This window comes from Chlamydotis macqueenii, chromosome 5, assembly GCF_036417535.1.
Source record: "Chlamydotis macqueenii isolate bChlMac1 chromosome 5, bChlMac1.mat, whole genome shotgun sequence".
NCBI lineage: Eukaryota > Metazoa > Chordata > Aves > Otidiformes > Otididae > Chlamydotis > Chlamydotis macqueenii.
In genome coordinates, this window is record NC_141560.1 from 45,651,563 (window position 1) to 45,668,345 (window position 16,783).

The 16,783-nt window shown below is 52.9% G+C and overlaps 1 protein-coding gene across 2 annotated transcripts in view; it reads left to right on the top strand.

Annotated features, from left to right (window-relative positions):
- The first annotated feature begins 768 nt into the window (after window positions 1–768).
- The window catches only part of ALX4 (ALX homeobox 4), a 40,259-nt gene continuing 24,244 nt past the window's right edge, over window positions 769–16,783 (top strand). The window contains exons 1-2 of one of the 2 annotated variants that reach the window (XM_086748793.1): window positions 769–1,168; window positions 12,284–12,286. In XM_086748793.1, coding sequence (XP_086604919.1) covers window positions 769–1,168; window positions 12,284–12,286 — 403 coding nt within the window. The remainder of the gene's footprint in view (window positions 1,169–12,283; window positions 12,287–16,783) is intronic. The other variant, XM_086748792.1, reaches the window with a different exon arrangement.

The following is a 16,783-nucleotide window of genomic DNA, read 5'->3' on the forward strand; positions in this document are numbered from 1 at the left end:
AGGCGCGCAGCAGCGCTGGGAGAGCTGAAGGGGTTAATGGAGGGGTGGGGGGTTAAGGACATATAGCTGCGGGGGAAATCCGTATTGCCTTTAATGCGGGGGGGTGGGGGGAGCAGCGAGCAACGAGCAGCGGAGGGGGCCGGAGCGAACCGAGCGTCAGATTGCCCACGGTGCTTCCGCCTGCGCGGATCCCACGGTCATCCCTTCGTGTTATCTCTTCGGTTTCTGGTTTTTAATAATAAAAACTTTTGGGTTTTTTTTTTTTAAAGGCAAAAGATAGGACCTCCATCCCCCTCTACTTCCACACACCCCCATACACATACACACATCCCCCTTCTTGGGCCCCCTCCCCTCCACTGTCATCATCTACATATTAATTGGGGGAGAGGTCTTTCGCTACTTTTTTTTTTTTTTCTTTTCCCTTTTCTTTTTCCTATGTGTTGGGGGGGAAGCGCGGAGAAGAGCCTCTTTAGAGCGTAGATAGTTTCCAGGGAGAGACGGAGGGCAAGTGTGTGTGTGTGTGTGTGTGTGTGAGAGAGAGAGAGAGAGGGAGGGAGAGAGAGAGGGAGGGAGGGAAGGAAAAAGACCCCTTTTACTGTGCGAGATCTTAAGGGGGTTTGGAGATCTGGTCAGCTTTCAAGAACATCTGAATCCTCTTAGAGCCTGGCCCAGCTGTGAGTGTGTGTGTATGCGAGACCGAGAGAGAAAGAGAGGTTCCTGGTGCCCCTCCAAGCGCATTAAGGACACTCGGGCCTTTTAATTTTAGGAATGAATGCTGATACTTGTGTTTCTTATTGTGATCCGGCTGCCATGGATTCCTACTACAACGCAGCCTCCCAGGGCACAGAAGGCTCCTCGCCTTTTAGGGCATTTCAAGCAAGTGACAAGTTCAGCCCTACTTTCCTGGCCAGCAAAGGACAAGGCTTTGGTGACAGCAGCACCAAGTGCCGGGCTCGCTACAGCCAGCCGGAATGCCAGTCCCTGGACGGCAGCGTGCAGGCTCCCGGCTCCGCCGGAGCTCCGGCCGCCTTTAACAAATACCCGCAGCAGCAGCAGCAGCCCCCGCACCTCTACATGCAGCGAGGCCCCTGCAAAACCCCCCCGGAGAGCAACCTCAAGCTGCAAGAGAGCAGCGGCCACAACGGAGCCCTGCAGGTCTCCTGTTACGGTGAGTCCTCGGCCTGCGGCGGGGGGGAAGCACCGGGGGCGACACCGGGGAGATACGCCCGGGGGGCCGGAGAGGACCTCCCGGGGTGGGGAGGGGCTGCCCGGCAGGATGGCTCCCCCCAGGGTCAAGGAGACCCCGGCGTGCCGAGCCCCGGGGGCTACCGCGGTACGGGGCTGGGCTGGGGGCTGCCGTGTCCCCCCTACCCCCCGCCCAGTCTCTTTATCCCCAGCATCTTTATCCCCAGCCGGGTCTGGAGCCCGCGATGCCCGGGGAAAGCCGCCTTTCCTTTCCCCCCTTATGTCCCCCTTCGCCGTGATTTTAATTGTAATTTCTGAGCGGGGCCGGTGTGCGCCCCGAAGGCGTTAGTTCTCGGGCGATGCGGGGAAATCCGCGGTAAACAGGGAGAGAAACGGAAGGAGAGCGCTGATCGCCGGGCTACGCAAAATATTCTCTACGGGGAGCCTCTTCCAGTGGGAGAATTTCTGGAGAACTTCACCGAAATCCCCACTTTCCGCTGTAACGGTCTCTCCCACTTCCCTGTCTTTCACTTTCTCCCCTAATTGCCACTCCCCTAATTGATTTCTGCCCTGCTGCAGATAACCCGCTCGCATCTTCTCCGCGGGTCATTAGCGGTAATTAAGACACTCCCTTGCGCTGTGGCAGCGTGGAACGGGGCCGCTTCTCACGGCGCTTCCGAGCGCGGGTGTAAAACGCTTCTCGGGGAGGTTTCCACTCTATCGAGGCGAATAGGGCGAGGAAAGAAAAAGAAAAAAAAAACCACGAAAACAAAACAAAACAAAACAAAAAAAAAACCCCCAACAACCAACTAAACAAGACCCCCACAATTTTATTTTTTTTTTCCGAAGAAGGGAAAGTGGAAATGAAATCTCTTCGTCTCCCTCCCGGCGCCCTCTGTGCGGGCAAAGAGGGGCTTCCCAGGCCTGGATTCAGCGAGTCGCTGCTGAGGGGGGGGGTGGCCGTATCCCCCATCCTCGGTGTGCCGGTCTACCGCGACCCCGCCGGGCAGGGACAAGGACAGGGCCGGGCCAGGGTCTCCGGGGAGTCCCTCAAACGGGCTGTGACTGTAGGGTGGTGGGGGCGAGGAAACCTTCAGAGGCCCGGCTCAGGCCGGCGATCCCACCTCTAGGCTCTCGCCGTTATTTCGAGTACTCTTCACTCTTTACTTTCCCTTTCCCCTGTCTCTAGACTCGGAAGGAGGCAGAGGCGCCTGTCCCCAGCCCACCTCCCGCACCCCGGCGCGCCGAGCCTCGCTCAGCCCCGCCGTCCATCACTCGCTGAGTGGACTCCCCTCACCCCTCCCCGGATCCAGGTCCACAGACCCGGTTTCCCCGCACCTCCGGCACCGGTGACTCCCCTCCCGGGGAGGAAGTGAAGTCCTCTCCAGGCAGCAGTGCCCGGCAGCCGCAACCAGAGCCCGCGCTTCGTCGGGCCGGGCCGGGGTCGATCCGGTCCCACTTTGTTTGGGCCGGGGCCTTAGGCCGGAGTGCTCCCCGCCTGAGCCGCTCCCTCGCTCCCGCTGCCCCACACCGGCACCAGGTCCCGCTCCGCAGCCGCGGAGGCCTTCACGGGGCAGGCCAGGGCCCACGAGGAAGGGCGCGGTGGGGTTGCAGGGACTCGCGGCCGGAGGGGACCCGTTCGCCGCTCCCGCCGGGCGAAGCGGGAGCGTGGGGTAGCCGCCGGTGCCTTCCCCGCCGCCCGGGCCGGGTCTGCCCGCTCCTCACTGCTAACCGGCTCTCTTGTTTTCGTAGGTTGCAAAGCCCAGGGCGCCGGCTTAGCCTACAATAACACATTACAAACCCCGGTAGACCCACGCGAGTTTGTCGCCCTCCTTAACACGGCCAGGTTCCCCTCCGCCGCGATTTATTTTCAAGCGGGACCCCGCGCCCGTGGCCGCGCTGGTTGCAAGCTCCTATGTGATGTGGGTAGGGACGGTGGGCTGTAATGGGAGACACATGGACCCGCGAGGATAACAATATATAACAATATAACAATAATGATCAGAAAGGGAGACTCGCTAATAAACAGCCAGATCGGGGTTTCGCAGGGCGACTGTAGCAGCTGTAGGAGCCTCTCCGCCTTCTCCCAAACGCCTGAGCCCACCGCGCCCGGCCAGAGGGACCGGGACCGGGCAACGCACGGAGCCCGGATAAACACCCTCAGTGCGGGGGAAGAGCGGGCCGCCCTGTGCCCCCCGCAGCGGGCCCGCTAACGCGCCAGAGGGATGCAAGGCCGGCGGGGAGAACTATGAGGGGGGCGGGGGGAGGGTTTGTTCGGGAAGCCGGGGTGCAGGACGGTGGCCTGCCGCCTCCCGCCGCCGCTCCGGTGCCGGTCCTGCCGTGCGCCTTGTGCGGCGGGGGCTGCTGGCTCCTGCGTTCTGGTTGCCTGGGGTCTGAGGAGGATGCTGGGGTGGTGGGACACCAGGCCCTCAATTTAAGAAAAAAAAGTAAGTGTTTCAATTAAAGGAGGAAAAAAAAAAAAACCTGAAAACAAAAACTCAAGGCTGCGGCCGCCGGCCGCCCCCCGCGCCCGGAGCTGCTGCGGGCCCATCGCCCCGGCGGGTCCCTGCGCTGCCCGGGGAACGCAGTTCCCGCCCCGCAGCCGCTCCCCGCCTCCGCCTTTCCCCTCCTTGCCCGCAGAGCCCCCAGGCGAGCTCAGCGTGGCGGGGACCGGACCGGCGGGGGGCACGGCGGGCATTCCGCGAGCCGGCGGGAGCGGGTGTTCCCCTCCCTTTTTTTTTTTTTTTTTTGTGTTTTGTTTTCTTCCATTTTAATTCTTTAACAAACTAGTCTCTTCGAGTTCTGAAAAGCCCATGCGGGCCGTCTATTCTCTCGGCTTCTCTTTCCAGATCCGAGCTCTTTCGCCGCATCTTGCGATCAATAAGAGGCCGGAGGAGGTCGAAGCGCTCGCAGTCCGGCTGCTGGCAGGGCCGGGGCTCCCTCGGGGACCCGGCTGCCGGCCCGGCCCGGGCGGGGGTCCCGGCGGGGTCCCCGTCTCCCCCGCCGCTAGTCCCCCTGGTCTGGGCGCTACCGACGGCCTCGCACGGCTTCCCCCCTCTTTCCCTGCCCTAAAAAAGGGGGGGTGCAAGTTATCCCGCAGAGCGGCACCGCCAATTAAAGCCGAAATCTTCAATAAAAGCCCTCAGAACAGGTTATGTATCTTGGCTTAGGAGAGGAAAAAGCTTTCGAATGATTTATGCGCTGTAGTAATGCGACTTGCTATTCCTACTGCGCGGAGCTGAAGTAAGTTATATGTCTTGAAACATATGTGTGCATATACCCATAGACGCACAGAAATGTATACGTATATTGCTGTCTAGAAATACGGGCTGGAAAAAAAAATCCTTTAGGGAGTGAAGGCGAATGTGATGGGAGTGCTTGCTCAGAGGAGACAGGAGAAAGGAAGCGGGCTTTCTCTCACAGAGGAAATTCTTTAAGTGCCGAGTTATGCAAATAACGACCATTTCTTTTATTTAGCGAGGAAATAGAAAGTGCAGCCTAAAGTGCGTTATTAATAGATGTGCGGAAAGCAACTGCCGTAGGAATCAGAGGGCCACTGCGTGCTTTTTTGAATCGACACTTTTAGTGCATTTCTCCTCCTTCCCCGCGGTGTACTGTGAGCTGCAGGCACGGCTGGCCGGCCGCCCCCCACCCCCCGCCTCCAGGCAGGGACCGCTCGCTGTCCGCCGCCCAGGGCTCCCCGCGCCCAGCGCCCGTCGCTGCTCGGAGCCTTGGCGGAGCTCGACGGGGAGGACCACAGGCACCCCCCACCCCGCCTCCGCCGCCACTGCAGCCCCCAGCCCGGATCAGGTTGGGGTGGGGGGCACGCGGAGCCGCGTGCTCTCGCTAGGACTCTTGCAGGGCCCCTCCGTACCGGGAGATGCCGTGCCCCCCACTCCTCCCGGGGGTCTCTAGCTATTGCGGCCCCCCTAGGGCCCCCGCCTGCCCCAGGGTACAGAGAGCTTGGGGTGGGGTGGGGTGGGGGAAAATCCCGAGCTACGGCAACAGCCTCGGTCCTGCCCCCCCGTCCTCCCCCTTCCCTCCCCCCTCAGTTTTGATCTGGGGTCTGTGCTCCTAGCCAGGCTCCTTCCCCATGGATTATAGCGCCGGCGGGGAGGCAGGCGGGCTGTGTGCGGAAGTCCCCCTGCACCCCAGCGGGGAGAGGTTCGGAGAGATGCCGCTGCCCTGACCCCCAAGGGAGCATAAAGGGGGAGAGATGCGAGGGAGGGGGGAGCGGGGGCAGGCCGTGGGGACAGGACCCCGGTGGGTATCCGGGAGAAGCGGCGGGAGCCAGCGGGGGCGGGGAGCCGGAGCGGGGCGGCGGGGCCGGGCCGGCCCCTTCCCGGGCGCCGCGGGACCGGTTGCCCGGCCGGCGGCTCCCGGCGCGCTGCTGGCGCCGCCCTGGCACTCGCCCCCTCTTTTCCACAATAGGGCCACCCCCTCTGCCATTCAAGGGCTCCGGCACCCTCCCAGGGAGGGGAGGGAGCTCTCGGCGGGAGTTTGGCTACGGCTCTGTTTGAGCAGACCCCTCGGAGGTGCGGGATCTCCTCCGCGAAAACCTGCGGGATTTCCTCCGGGAGCGGGAGGCGAAGGTAGGGCTCACGCTTCTTACCCCGGCGACGCAGGAAGATTTATCCGCGGCTCTTTCCAAAGATGTTTTGCGTTTCCCTTGACTCGGACGGTAGATCTGGCTGGAGGCTTTTTATAGGATTCCTGACCCGAACTGTTTATAACACTCATGTGTCGAAAGAGCGGCAGCCCCCCTCCCTTCTCCTCCGCTCTATTCCCGCCGCTCCCCCCTTTTCGGTAAGATGATTTCTCTTCGCACTAGAGCTGCTTACTCCCGACTCGCCCGCTGCTGATGGCGATTAACTCCGCTGCAGCGGACGCTGGGTTACAGCCCTAGCAGGACGCTTACCAGCAACGAGAAGGGTGCCGAAAGAAAGAGCCTTAAAACTTTTGACTCGTCTTAATTGTTTTGAAAGCGGCGCGGTGCGAAGCAGACGAGAGAAACGCCGATGGGGAGAGAGATTTGGAGATGCTTCCAGGGCGCCGTCTTTTCCTAAGGGTTTGGTGTGGGAGTCCCATTAACAATGTGTGCTGATGCCAGATAGCGCGAACGAGCCGTGCGTGTGTTATCTGGAGCTGCAGGCTGTTTATTTTGTGCTGCCTTTCGAGTGTAGGTTCAGTGCGGTTGCATGAGTAACCGACTGGCTGGAGTGATTCACCGGCTGCTCGATGGGTGACTGCTCCAAACAAGTTGTGAATCAAAAGCGATTTCTCTGGCTGTGGTTTCGAACCTCCCAAGTTAAACGCGCTCAGGGTTTAAGGGGAGCTATTGTGCAGACTTCAGTTCCTCAGATCTTGGAGATTTATTCCTTTTCCAAGCCATGATGAGTTTCCCTTGTAAAAAGGAGGGGGTGTCTGGGAGGCTCGGAGCCAAGGTCTGCTGCTAAAGGACATCTCCAGCCCTGTCCATTCGGTCGCTCCGGTTCCCAGCTCTTGATCCAGTTTCGCTCCTTGGAGTCCTTAAGTCGTGTTCAGGGCATTCGGGGAGCTGTAGCAACTCTCAGGTAAAAAGCGTGATGCATCCTGTGGCAGCAAGTCATTTTGCAGTCGGAAAAACTGAGACTCAGAACCTGCAAATGGCTTGTGCGAGGGAAAGCTGTCGCCACGCAGCGGCATCAGCGTGATCCTGCCAGGGCCGTGGCTTGGGCAAGGGGAGGCTCTGGGAGGCCTGGAGAAGGAGCCCACTGCCGGAACTGGAGAACTCAGGGAGTAGAGGTCCTGTGCTTGATCTTGGAGGGGACTGAACTTAGGTTTCCTGACAGCCAGGTCCTTATTTGGTGCAATAAGCTGTAGCAACCGCTGTGTTCTCACCTGCTCAGGTCTCTTGGTAACCAATAGGCTCAATCTGTCCATCCACAGGAATGGTCTCATCTCTAAAAACCGACTCATCAGTGTGGGCAACCAATATTGGACAAAACAAGACATGGGTTGGTCACCGCTTTTCAGAAAATGCTGAGAAATCTCTGCCTCAAGAGTCATGCGTTTCTGAGGTATGACTCTTATGCATTTGGAAAAAAAGCCAAAATCCTGTCTCAGTTGTTAATCAGCTTGGAAAGCGTACATCTAATATCTTCATGCAGATATATTTTCAAAAGAAAAAGAAAAATAGTTCTGGATTAGGAGAAGGAGTAACACAGCTAATATAGGACCCCTGTGACTTGAGAATCACTTACTGAGAGATGGATGGGAACATTTCATATGAATAAAGCGTTAGAGTAATTGACCATAGTTACATGTCTCTCAGCTGCCTCAACTTGTAAATGAAAGTTCATAAGTAAAGGAGGAAAGCTGCTGACATGTATTAAATAAATGACCTCCATTTTATTTTCTGCGTAAGTTCAGATGAATCAAGGCTATTATACATACTGGTGATTCTGCTTGGTTGTGTTTTCATTCATACTTGCGCATCATCTTTGTATTTTGACTGTCACATAAGTAGGCATGATGTGAGAGAGCAATAGTGATCACCACAATACTTCTAGGGCCATTTTTTGATTGAAGAGAGACGGGTCAACGAGGAATAGGGGAGAGGAAGGGAGGAAGGAACAGAGATGAATGAGAAGAGGCAGGGCAAGAAGAAGAGGAGATATCTTGGAGGGGTGATGAGTAGTGGCAGACTCCTCATGGTTACAGAAGGTTGTCTGCAGCTGATTTTATGGACTATATAAGTATGAATCCACCAGCATAAAATTCTTTATCTCTCCATTGAGAATAGCTGTGATTCAACGTTTGGTAGCTGCTATCTTCAGGTCCCGGCAGGATTTAGCTGTGACAAGCTGGTATGCCATGAGCTATGATCTGTCTTCATCTGCACTGATTGAAGACCATTGCATCGCCTTACTGAGAGGTTAAATGCCAATTTAAATCTGATTTTTTTTTTTTTTTTAATATGAAGATGCAGCTTAAGGGTTTATCTTGATGCAGTTAGTATGCTTGCTGGAAACAGATGGTTGAATCAGTATTATTTCTAAATATATTCTTTATTAGCAAGAACTGCATTCATCAGCTGTCAGGCAAGTGAGTTTTTGGCCGGTGATGGAGCCTGAAAGGTGAGCTGGTTTAGTCACTGACAGGCATGCTGCACGCTGAGGCTGGGTGAAAACTCTGTGGAGCTTATGAAGGTAGCAACTGCCTTTATTCAGTAGAAGTCTGAAAACACTACGAAAACAAAGAGAGGGAGTCAACTGAAGGGAAAGGCCCATCAGAGAAGTGCTGTCAATGCAAAATAAGGAACCTGAGGAAGAGACAGAACAAACGTTTCAGGCAGATGTCTGTCTGGGGGAAATAAAAGAAACTTGTAATGTCTCAAAATGACTCCTATCTGATTGCTGCTGTGTTTAGGGAGATAGTGCTTTGTGTGCAAACACCACCGCATGAAACAAATACCCTGGGTCTCGTCAGCTCCTCCCTGTAGTGGAAACTGCCTCCTCGGGACTTGGGATACTGGCTAACTCCTTCAGTCGGGAGCGGTAGCACTGGTGTCGGGGTAGGTTGCAGTTTCCAAAGAGGGAAAAGGGGAACGGTATGAACGCTTTTGATGCAAGCAGGATCAGATAACAAAGGTGCTTGCAGACATCTCATGTATTCACGAGCAGTGGAAAGTGAAAGGAATTCATACCAGAACCAAATCAAAACAAAACAAAGTTGTAAGCTGTGCTCAGGGAGAGAGGGCAACACCAGGAATTTTTCCAGAAAGGGTCAAAAACGATCAGAGAATGACTCTGTGCTGGGACAGTGCCCAGAGAGATCCAAAGGCCCAGCTGTAAGACCCCAGCTCCATGAGGTGCTGGGGAACGTGTGTGACACAGGCCAGAAGATGTTTCACAAAACAAGAGAAACAGGAAAATGTTATTCAGCCTGAAACTTAATAGGAGGCCTGAGCCACAGAAAGGTTTCTGAAGGAATAGAAAGCCATCTCAAAAAGGAAACCAAAGGCTCACCAGGGTACCAGCCTGCTGGGCGTGGAGATGGTCTCAGGCTGCTGGGTCTGCCAGGCGGGGCTTGGGTCACCCGTAGGAGGCCCACAGCATCAGGTTTTTCCAGCCCCAGCGATGCCACTTGAGAAAGGACCCCATGGGAGGCTGATGCACGTCTGTTCCCACCGCGTGGCTGGCTGGAAAGAGGAGCCGGACGGAGCCTTGCTCTGCAGCTCTTGTTCACAGAGAAGAGCCTGAGGTCAAACGCTGGGGCAGGGGTACGCTCCGTAGTCTGGGCTGCGGTGCTAGTCTCCAGTTTGGGAGGCTGTGAGACCTTCTGGAGCTCTGTGCGGTTCTTTTCCAGCCTTCCCTGGGATGCTGCGTGCCCAGACCTCATCCTGGAGCGGAGTCAGGAGCACAGCTGTGGCAAAGACCCATACCTGAGAGCTGAGAAGTGCTGTTATAGACATAACCTGGCTTATCAAGATTTAGTCTGAACCTTCATAAGCAGATTGGAGCCAGATATCGTTCTGAGCTAGACAGGACACAGCCAAATGCTAGAAGGCAAGAGGAAGAAGAGACCCACCTAAATTGGCAGAGGACCTGCAGACATTTTGTGTTCCTCACATCTCCAGATGCCAGTGAGGACTTCCAAGATAAATAGCCGATGGACCAATTGCTAGACACTTAGGCAGGTTGTGCAGGAGGCCAGAAACACTCCATGAAGCTGTGGGATTTATGGCGGAGCTTAAATATTGCATTTCAGCCCTTGAACAGCAGTCAGAAAGCTGCTACTGGAAGAGAGGGCAGCTGGTTGCTGGTATGAAGTCCTGTGCTAGAGAGAAGAGTATTTCCATCCAGTTCATACCACTACCAGCTATTAGAAAAAGGGACTTATGCAGGATAGCAAGCAATGGGGGATTGGCTACAACATCAAACATGAGTGCAGTGGCTCGGTTAAGTGCAGCCCTGATGGGGAGGGGAAATATCCACAGAGAGGGTTGTTATAAATACATGGCTGGTCAGGACAGAGCCTCATAAAAGTCTACTGAAAGGCCCAAACCCAACTCAGGAAACAGAGGGACCCGAGGCTGCACATGCAAAGCCGGGTAATACTGGTTTTATGTTAGAGCTGAGGCTGTGGCAAGGTTTTGTGGTGCCCGTAGCGGGATACTAAGCTGGTGTTCAGAGAACCCCTCTCTTCCCTTGTAGCCTTGAATTAGTTTGGTTTTGGGAAGGGTACTTTTGTGGCTGGCTGTACTGGAAATCCCTGTTTCCTTGGCCTTGGTGGCAAAAAAAAAAAAATGGAGTTCTTGGTTGAACAACCTATTTGTCTCCATTTGGCAGCAGTCCGCTTCAGAGGGAGGGCTGCAAGGGAAGCCAAGCAGCAAGAGAGGGTTTATCGCAAGTGTAATTTATAGGCATTGCAGATGCTCATCCAGGTACTGCAGTTGCTAATTGAAACTAGACAGAGAGGGAGATGATGGGACAGTCCAAAATGGAGCCACCCCATGGGTACAAGGGAAGGCAGGGACTGGGGGAAGTGTCCTTGCTGGGGAGAAATGCCTATGGGAGGCTGGACCACCGGGATCCAGGAAAATGCTCAGCGTAGCCAAGGTGGGAGATGAGCTAACACTCAGTATGTCCATCACTGTGGTTGGTACCTGGTTGGTGAGCATCAGGGCTTTCCACGTGCGGTGTTTTCCTTTAAAGACACAGCTCGTGTGAAAGAAAGAAGTTTGCTCAATCTGTTTGCGGTGCCTGCCTCCGTGGGCAAGGCCCTGAGCTGTCTCTTTGAGCTTGTAGCCAGCTCCTGGACCTCATCTGTTGTCTTGGTTAGAAAAAAAAAAAGCCAGCGACAGCTTTGCTGTGTAATATGTTAATCAAAGCGTGCTGTGCCTTACCATTAATAGATAATATCTGGGATGTGCCTTACTATTTTCATTTTGGTTTCCACTGTGGATATCTGGCAGTGAAAATGGCTTTTGTGTTAGCACAGGTCCACAGTGAACTGCAGCATGGGTCTCCCACCACTGGTGTAAGCAGCCTTCACTCGAGGAACCAGCAGAGCAGGGACCGTATGGCCAGCCCTCCAAGCCCTCCGTTATAGCTGACAATATCCCGGTGTGTGGCAAACCCTTTGACAGGAACCGATAATGTTTTATAAGCAGGCTGCCCATCTGAAACGGAACCCGGAGCGAGGCGACCTGTTGAAAAGGGGTGTAACATGCACCCTGGACAAACGCCTAGCCAGGGGTGATGGGGCAATGCTTCCCCAATGCCAGGGAAGGGAGCAGGGCACTGTCAGCCTGCCTGGCCTTGAGGAGCACTGATCCTGCTGCTGGAGGCTCAGCTGCCAACTTGCCAGGGTTACAAAAGCTCCACGCGCTCCTAGTGAGAAGGGAAAGCTACCTCTGTGGCCGCAGGAGAGCAGCTGTGCATTCTCAGAGCTGAAGCAGTTTCTGCTAAACACAGCTGTGGGTTGGAGACAGCACTGACACAAGATCGAAGTCACCAAAGGCTAGTTCTGCCACTGCCTTCTTCACATGCCCTTTTTGGGGGCAGATACCTCCCTCAGCAGGACAGCAAGAAAAGATTGAGGCTGCATCCTTTCTTTTTTCTCCTTTCTTTCACGTTCTGCAGGAACGAAAACGCTCCTGCTTCATCCAGTAGAGGTAGGTTTGCAAGAGCAGAGTTCAAGGAGCTAAAAGCGTCCCTCAAAAAGGCTCCTGGTATCAAAACAAGGTCTAGTTGAAGAAAAACCCTCATTTGGCAATTGTATCTGCTTTGGAGTATAGACTCTCTTCAGAGTAGCAGGGCAAAAGTTCTCTGGTCATAGTGAGAAAGCTTGGAATTTAAACATGAAATGTTGTAAAGGAGATAGGGAAATAAAACAATGGGTGATGAGTATTCATGAGAGCTCATTATACCCAAAACCTCCCAGAAAGGAGGTTCTGAGGTTCCATTATGATGTCAAAGTCATTGGACATCTTGAAGTCGCAAAATCCTTAGTCAAGCCAAGAGAGAACTGGTTTTGAGGAAAATGCAAACAGACGATGGAAAATTACTACAGCAAATGTGATGCATTTCTTGCATGGGTTATATTTCAAAAGTGGGTCCCGAAGGATGGAGAGAGCAGTGTCTCCTGGGGACCTTACTGCAATTCATTGCTGTCAATGTTGTTGGGCCTTTGCCTGAGATGGAATCTGCCAGACAATATTTGTTGGTAGCTATGGATGTCTTTAGAAAACGACCTGAAGCTTACCCAAAAAGGAACCAAGAGGCTGTGATTGCAACCAAGATTCTAGGGCACAAATTTTTCACCATATTTGGGGACCTAGACACGAAGAGCATGCAACAAGGCAGAGGATTTGAGGCCAAAGTATTTCAACAGGTTTTTAAGATGCTAGTAAATGCAATAGGAGGTACCCAGCATCCTGTGGATGGTGGAGAGGGGAAGCTTGGCTGGTGCTGGGAGGAGGCATTGAGCCAACCAGGTGACGCTTGGCCTAGATGCCCCCATTTACTCTGCCTGGTCTCGCAGTGCTGGTCCTCAAGACCTTGGTATCTACCCTGCCCCGTGTCGGCATCCGAGAGATCTCAGCGTGTCTTGCATGGCACCAGAAACCTATGAGTGGACAACTGAATCACCCCCCAGATACTTTACAAGAGAACGACCAGGACTAATCCAGCCCTTTGTCTATTCTGTTGATTTTAACGACTTCCAGAGAAGTAGAAAGGGAAAGTGTGATCTGACTCCTTTTCAGACATTAGCCAGGAAACCTAGTATTGTCCTGTGAAGAAGTTCATAAATTTGGGCTGTTTGGTATGCACTGGCCTGGCCTGTCTGGACTCGGCAAAAATCAAGTGGAATGGCTTGGGTTTTTCTAGAGAAAAACAAATGCGAGTATTGCCTCAGGCAACACGCACATTCTCTGGTGTAGGCTCATGTGTAGAAACCTGGCTGATTCCGCATCCCATAGAGATGGACAGATTAGGAACCCAGAGCAGATAAACCATGGTGTGTAGCAGTGGCCACACATGTGCATTAACATGAAAGAGGCCAGTGGGTTCTAGCCCAGGAGGAGTTATGAGGAGAACTGAGTGGGTCCCGAAAGTCAAGAATACGGCTGTGAATGTTGAGTTTGACAGAAATTAATTCCCTACTGGGGAAAAACAGGGAGTGGCCTGGTTTAGCCAACAGATTTCATTAAAACCAAAAATTTTGCTGAGAACTCCTTCTCAGGGAGTCAAAAGGAATGGGAGCAGGAGCTGAAAGCCTGCAGTGGCATCCCAGTGGGAGCAAAGTCAGCTCGAGTGGGCTCTATGAAAATGGCCCCACAGGAAAAGGCGATATAAGTATGTAGACAGCTAAAGTAGTTGCTTGGACACTCTTCCTCCCCGTACGTCTGAGATGAAGCAGGTCTGTGGGTCTGGGTTCTGCTGGCAGGAGGCTGAGTAGCGGGTGGTTTTGCAGAGGTGCCTGGCTATGGTGAGCGAAACAGTTCCCGTTTGCTCAGCCCTGTGCCAGGAGTACCGACACAGCAGTGTGAGCATGGACAAGCTGATGAAACCAGCAGATGAAGGTACTGAAGGCTGCTTGAAACACAACCCAGAGCAGGCTAGGTACGCCTGGAGCAGGGGGTGCGGATAAGCAGGGGACCCAGCAGTGCGGCGGTGGTAGCAGAGTAGCAGTGTGGTTGAGCCCAGCAGGACTGTCCCTGCCTGCCCCTCGCCCGGTCGCGTCCTGCGCAAAGGGACATTGTGCCAGGCCACCCCTTCCCCAGGTGGGCAGCTCTGCTCCATATCTCCCACCTCTCCTGGCAGAGCTTTGTCCTGGGGGCAAGGCCTGTTAAATAAAGAGATGACATGCTGGCTTCCAGACTGTCCCCAGCTGGTAGTAATCTATACAGCTTCTTACTGTAGCATCTGAACATCACGGTCCATCTACTGACAGGAGATGGAGCACTAAAGTTTTCTTTTCTGTTTATGCCAGATTGTGTTCTTGATGAAGTTACACACACACACATCCCCTATCCCTCTCTACTGGGAGCTATTTTACAAAGGAGTTGCTTAGAGGAGAAGGTTACTTAGTCCAGTATGTACCACAGCTTGAAGCAAACTGGACTGTATAGCAGTTGTGCTATCCCTGTTTATAAGCCTCAGCTTCATCAGCCGTAGGAGGTGTCACTGAGGAAGAACGGCATGATTTAAGCCAATTTGAGAAGCTGCATCTTTGCTTTGAAAAACAGAGGATGGGAGCTGCATACATACAGAGAGTCCCTGATTCCAGGCGAGCCTCTCAGTACCGGCAGGCGCAGTGCATGTGCTCTCTGACCCCTTCTTTGGGATGGAGAGCCTCCACAATTTCCTCTAGCACTAAAACCCTGGCCTGTTGGAAGCTGCAGCCTCGTAACTGTGTTCAGTGAAGGATGTAGGCAGTTTGGAGCCCCATTATTTATGTCTGACCGTATATCTTCTCCTGAGAGCCTTATGAACAAAATGAATTGCAGCAGAAATCATACATTCCCGTACGGGCATGTTTGCCTCTCATGAAGTCTGCAGAAATCTGCAGAATCATGACCCAAATGTACGGTGAGATAGTAAATCTGAGAAGACAGTATGTGGGAAGCCTAGTCTGAGACGAGAAGGAAGGAGAAAGCAACCCGCTGCAGCCCCTGGCAACTTTCCTTGCAGACACTCTGAGCCCAAGATCTGGGAATGTTTTGGGAAGCGGAGGCCGGCAGTGCCTAGTGGCCCCACTAATGCCGAGAATCCTCAGACATTGGAAACTGAAGTGTTTATCTGTTCTTCCCAAATTTCATTCTTTCCAGACTATTGCAGATAGGCATATTTCTAAAGAGTGGAGGAAGATGCAGCAGGTGAAAAGGGGTCTTGCTTACTGTCAGCTAGGAAACTCTGAAACAGTATGTACCTTTCAGACTGGCGCTTTCGACACGCGTGGATTCCAGCCCCTGTTTTAGGATTGTGTATTTTATCTTCTCTAGGACATCCTGCCTGCAGTCACTCTTTCCAGGTACTGTTAAGACCTCCCATTGCGTCCCACCCTGCTAGAAAAGGCAACTTTTAAACACCGAAGCTCTGGTTGTGGCACTGGCACAGGGATGGTGTCTGCTTTAGGCAGAGTACTTCTGAGCTGGGGGTTGTGTCAACACACAGACACCCGCATGTAGACCAGAAACCTCGAAAAACAAGGGCTCCTCTAAGGGAGTGTTTTGGAAGACAAGAGGGGGCAGAAGGAATGAGCGCCCGTCACATTGCATTTGCAAATTGTCTGTGATCAAGGTATGATTTGTGTAAGTCTGTCTGGGACCCAAGGTTTTTGTTGGGGTGATGTTTGTGAGTAATCTTTGGTCAGCAGATTGTGCGTGTGTGTCAGCTGGTGTGAGAATTAGGCAGCTGAATGGTGATCTGTGCTGGTGAGTGGAAAGTAGGTACACGGTGGGCACACGAGAGAAGAGTCTCTTCTGTTCCCTGGCTGGATGAGCATCACTGCAGAAGCAGGTTTCTGGGGCAAATACACCTTTTCACGAGTTCCTAAAGATGATTTCTGTAAATATTTGCTAATGTTTGCTTGACATTTGCAGTCACTCATGTCAATATGATCCCATCCTGGAATGTTAACTGGAAACAAACGCAGAAGTGGGCATGAGCTCAGCTGATGTGGATACAATTTTTAATTTAGGCTGATTTTCATAGTCATCATTTTTCACGTAATCATCCTGTTCTGCTGAGAATTAGTGATGCTCCAGGAGCTTCTCTGTTTCCAAGATTCTTTTTTTTTTTTTTTTGTTCTCTGTTAGGAAGTGTCTTACCAGAGTCATTGTTTTTTGTGTCTACTGTCTGACACTTCCTACCAAAATCCTGCCTCCAGTTGCTTCTAACTTAATCAAAACTTAACAATTTGGCCTAAAAGCTCCCACAGTAGTTGTTTGCCTCTGGCTGTTTTCATAATACTATTTTTTTTTTTAAAGTTCATCTGAATCAATTAAGCTGTTTCCAAGAACGTAGAGAAAATGAAGAACATTTTTGTTTTCTCCATGTCAGAAAAAAATGGCAATATCTTTTTTCAAAAGTTTTGGTGCGCTGTGCTGTGGAGCAAGAACGTCAGCCTTGCAGTGGAGCTGGGCGTTGGGTAGGAAATGTGCTTCATGCCTTTCTTCTGAAAATTGTCCAAGAACAAGCCATAAGGAGCTGTGGTTCTCGCTCACTCAGCAGTGACAGTTTTGATTCTCACACCTAAATACTCTGCAGTTTTCTCATGTTCTGAGCATGCTTCCAGCCAGGTCTGAACTGTCTCTGCTTGCAGTGGCCATTTAACCCAATAGATGTGGAGTGCATATTGGACCCAGGCAAAGTAGGGGAGCATATATTCTTCAATCTAACTACAGACACAATAAAATCTGTATCTGGGGACACAGATTCTTATCCCAGCAGAAGACTGGAGTAAGAAATCTGGATGTGACAGAATGGTCTGAAGACTGGGGAGTGTGTTGCGTGTTGGACTGAACAGGGGCTTAGACAGGGTGGCAAAGATACAAAGGTATTGCGTTATTCAGGGCATCTACGAAGCATGTTGAGGCCAACAGGCC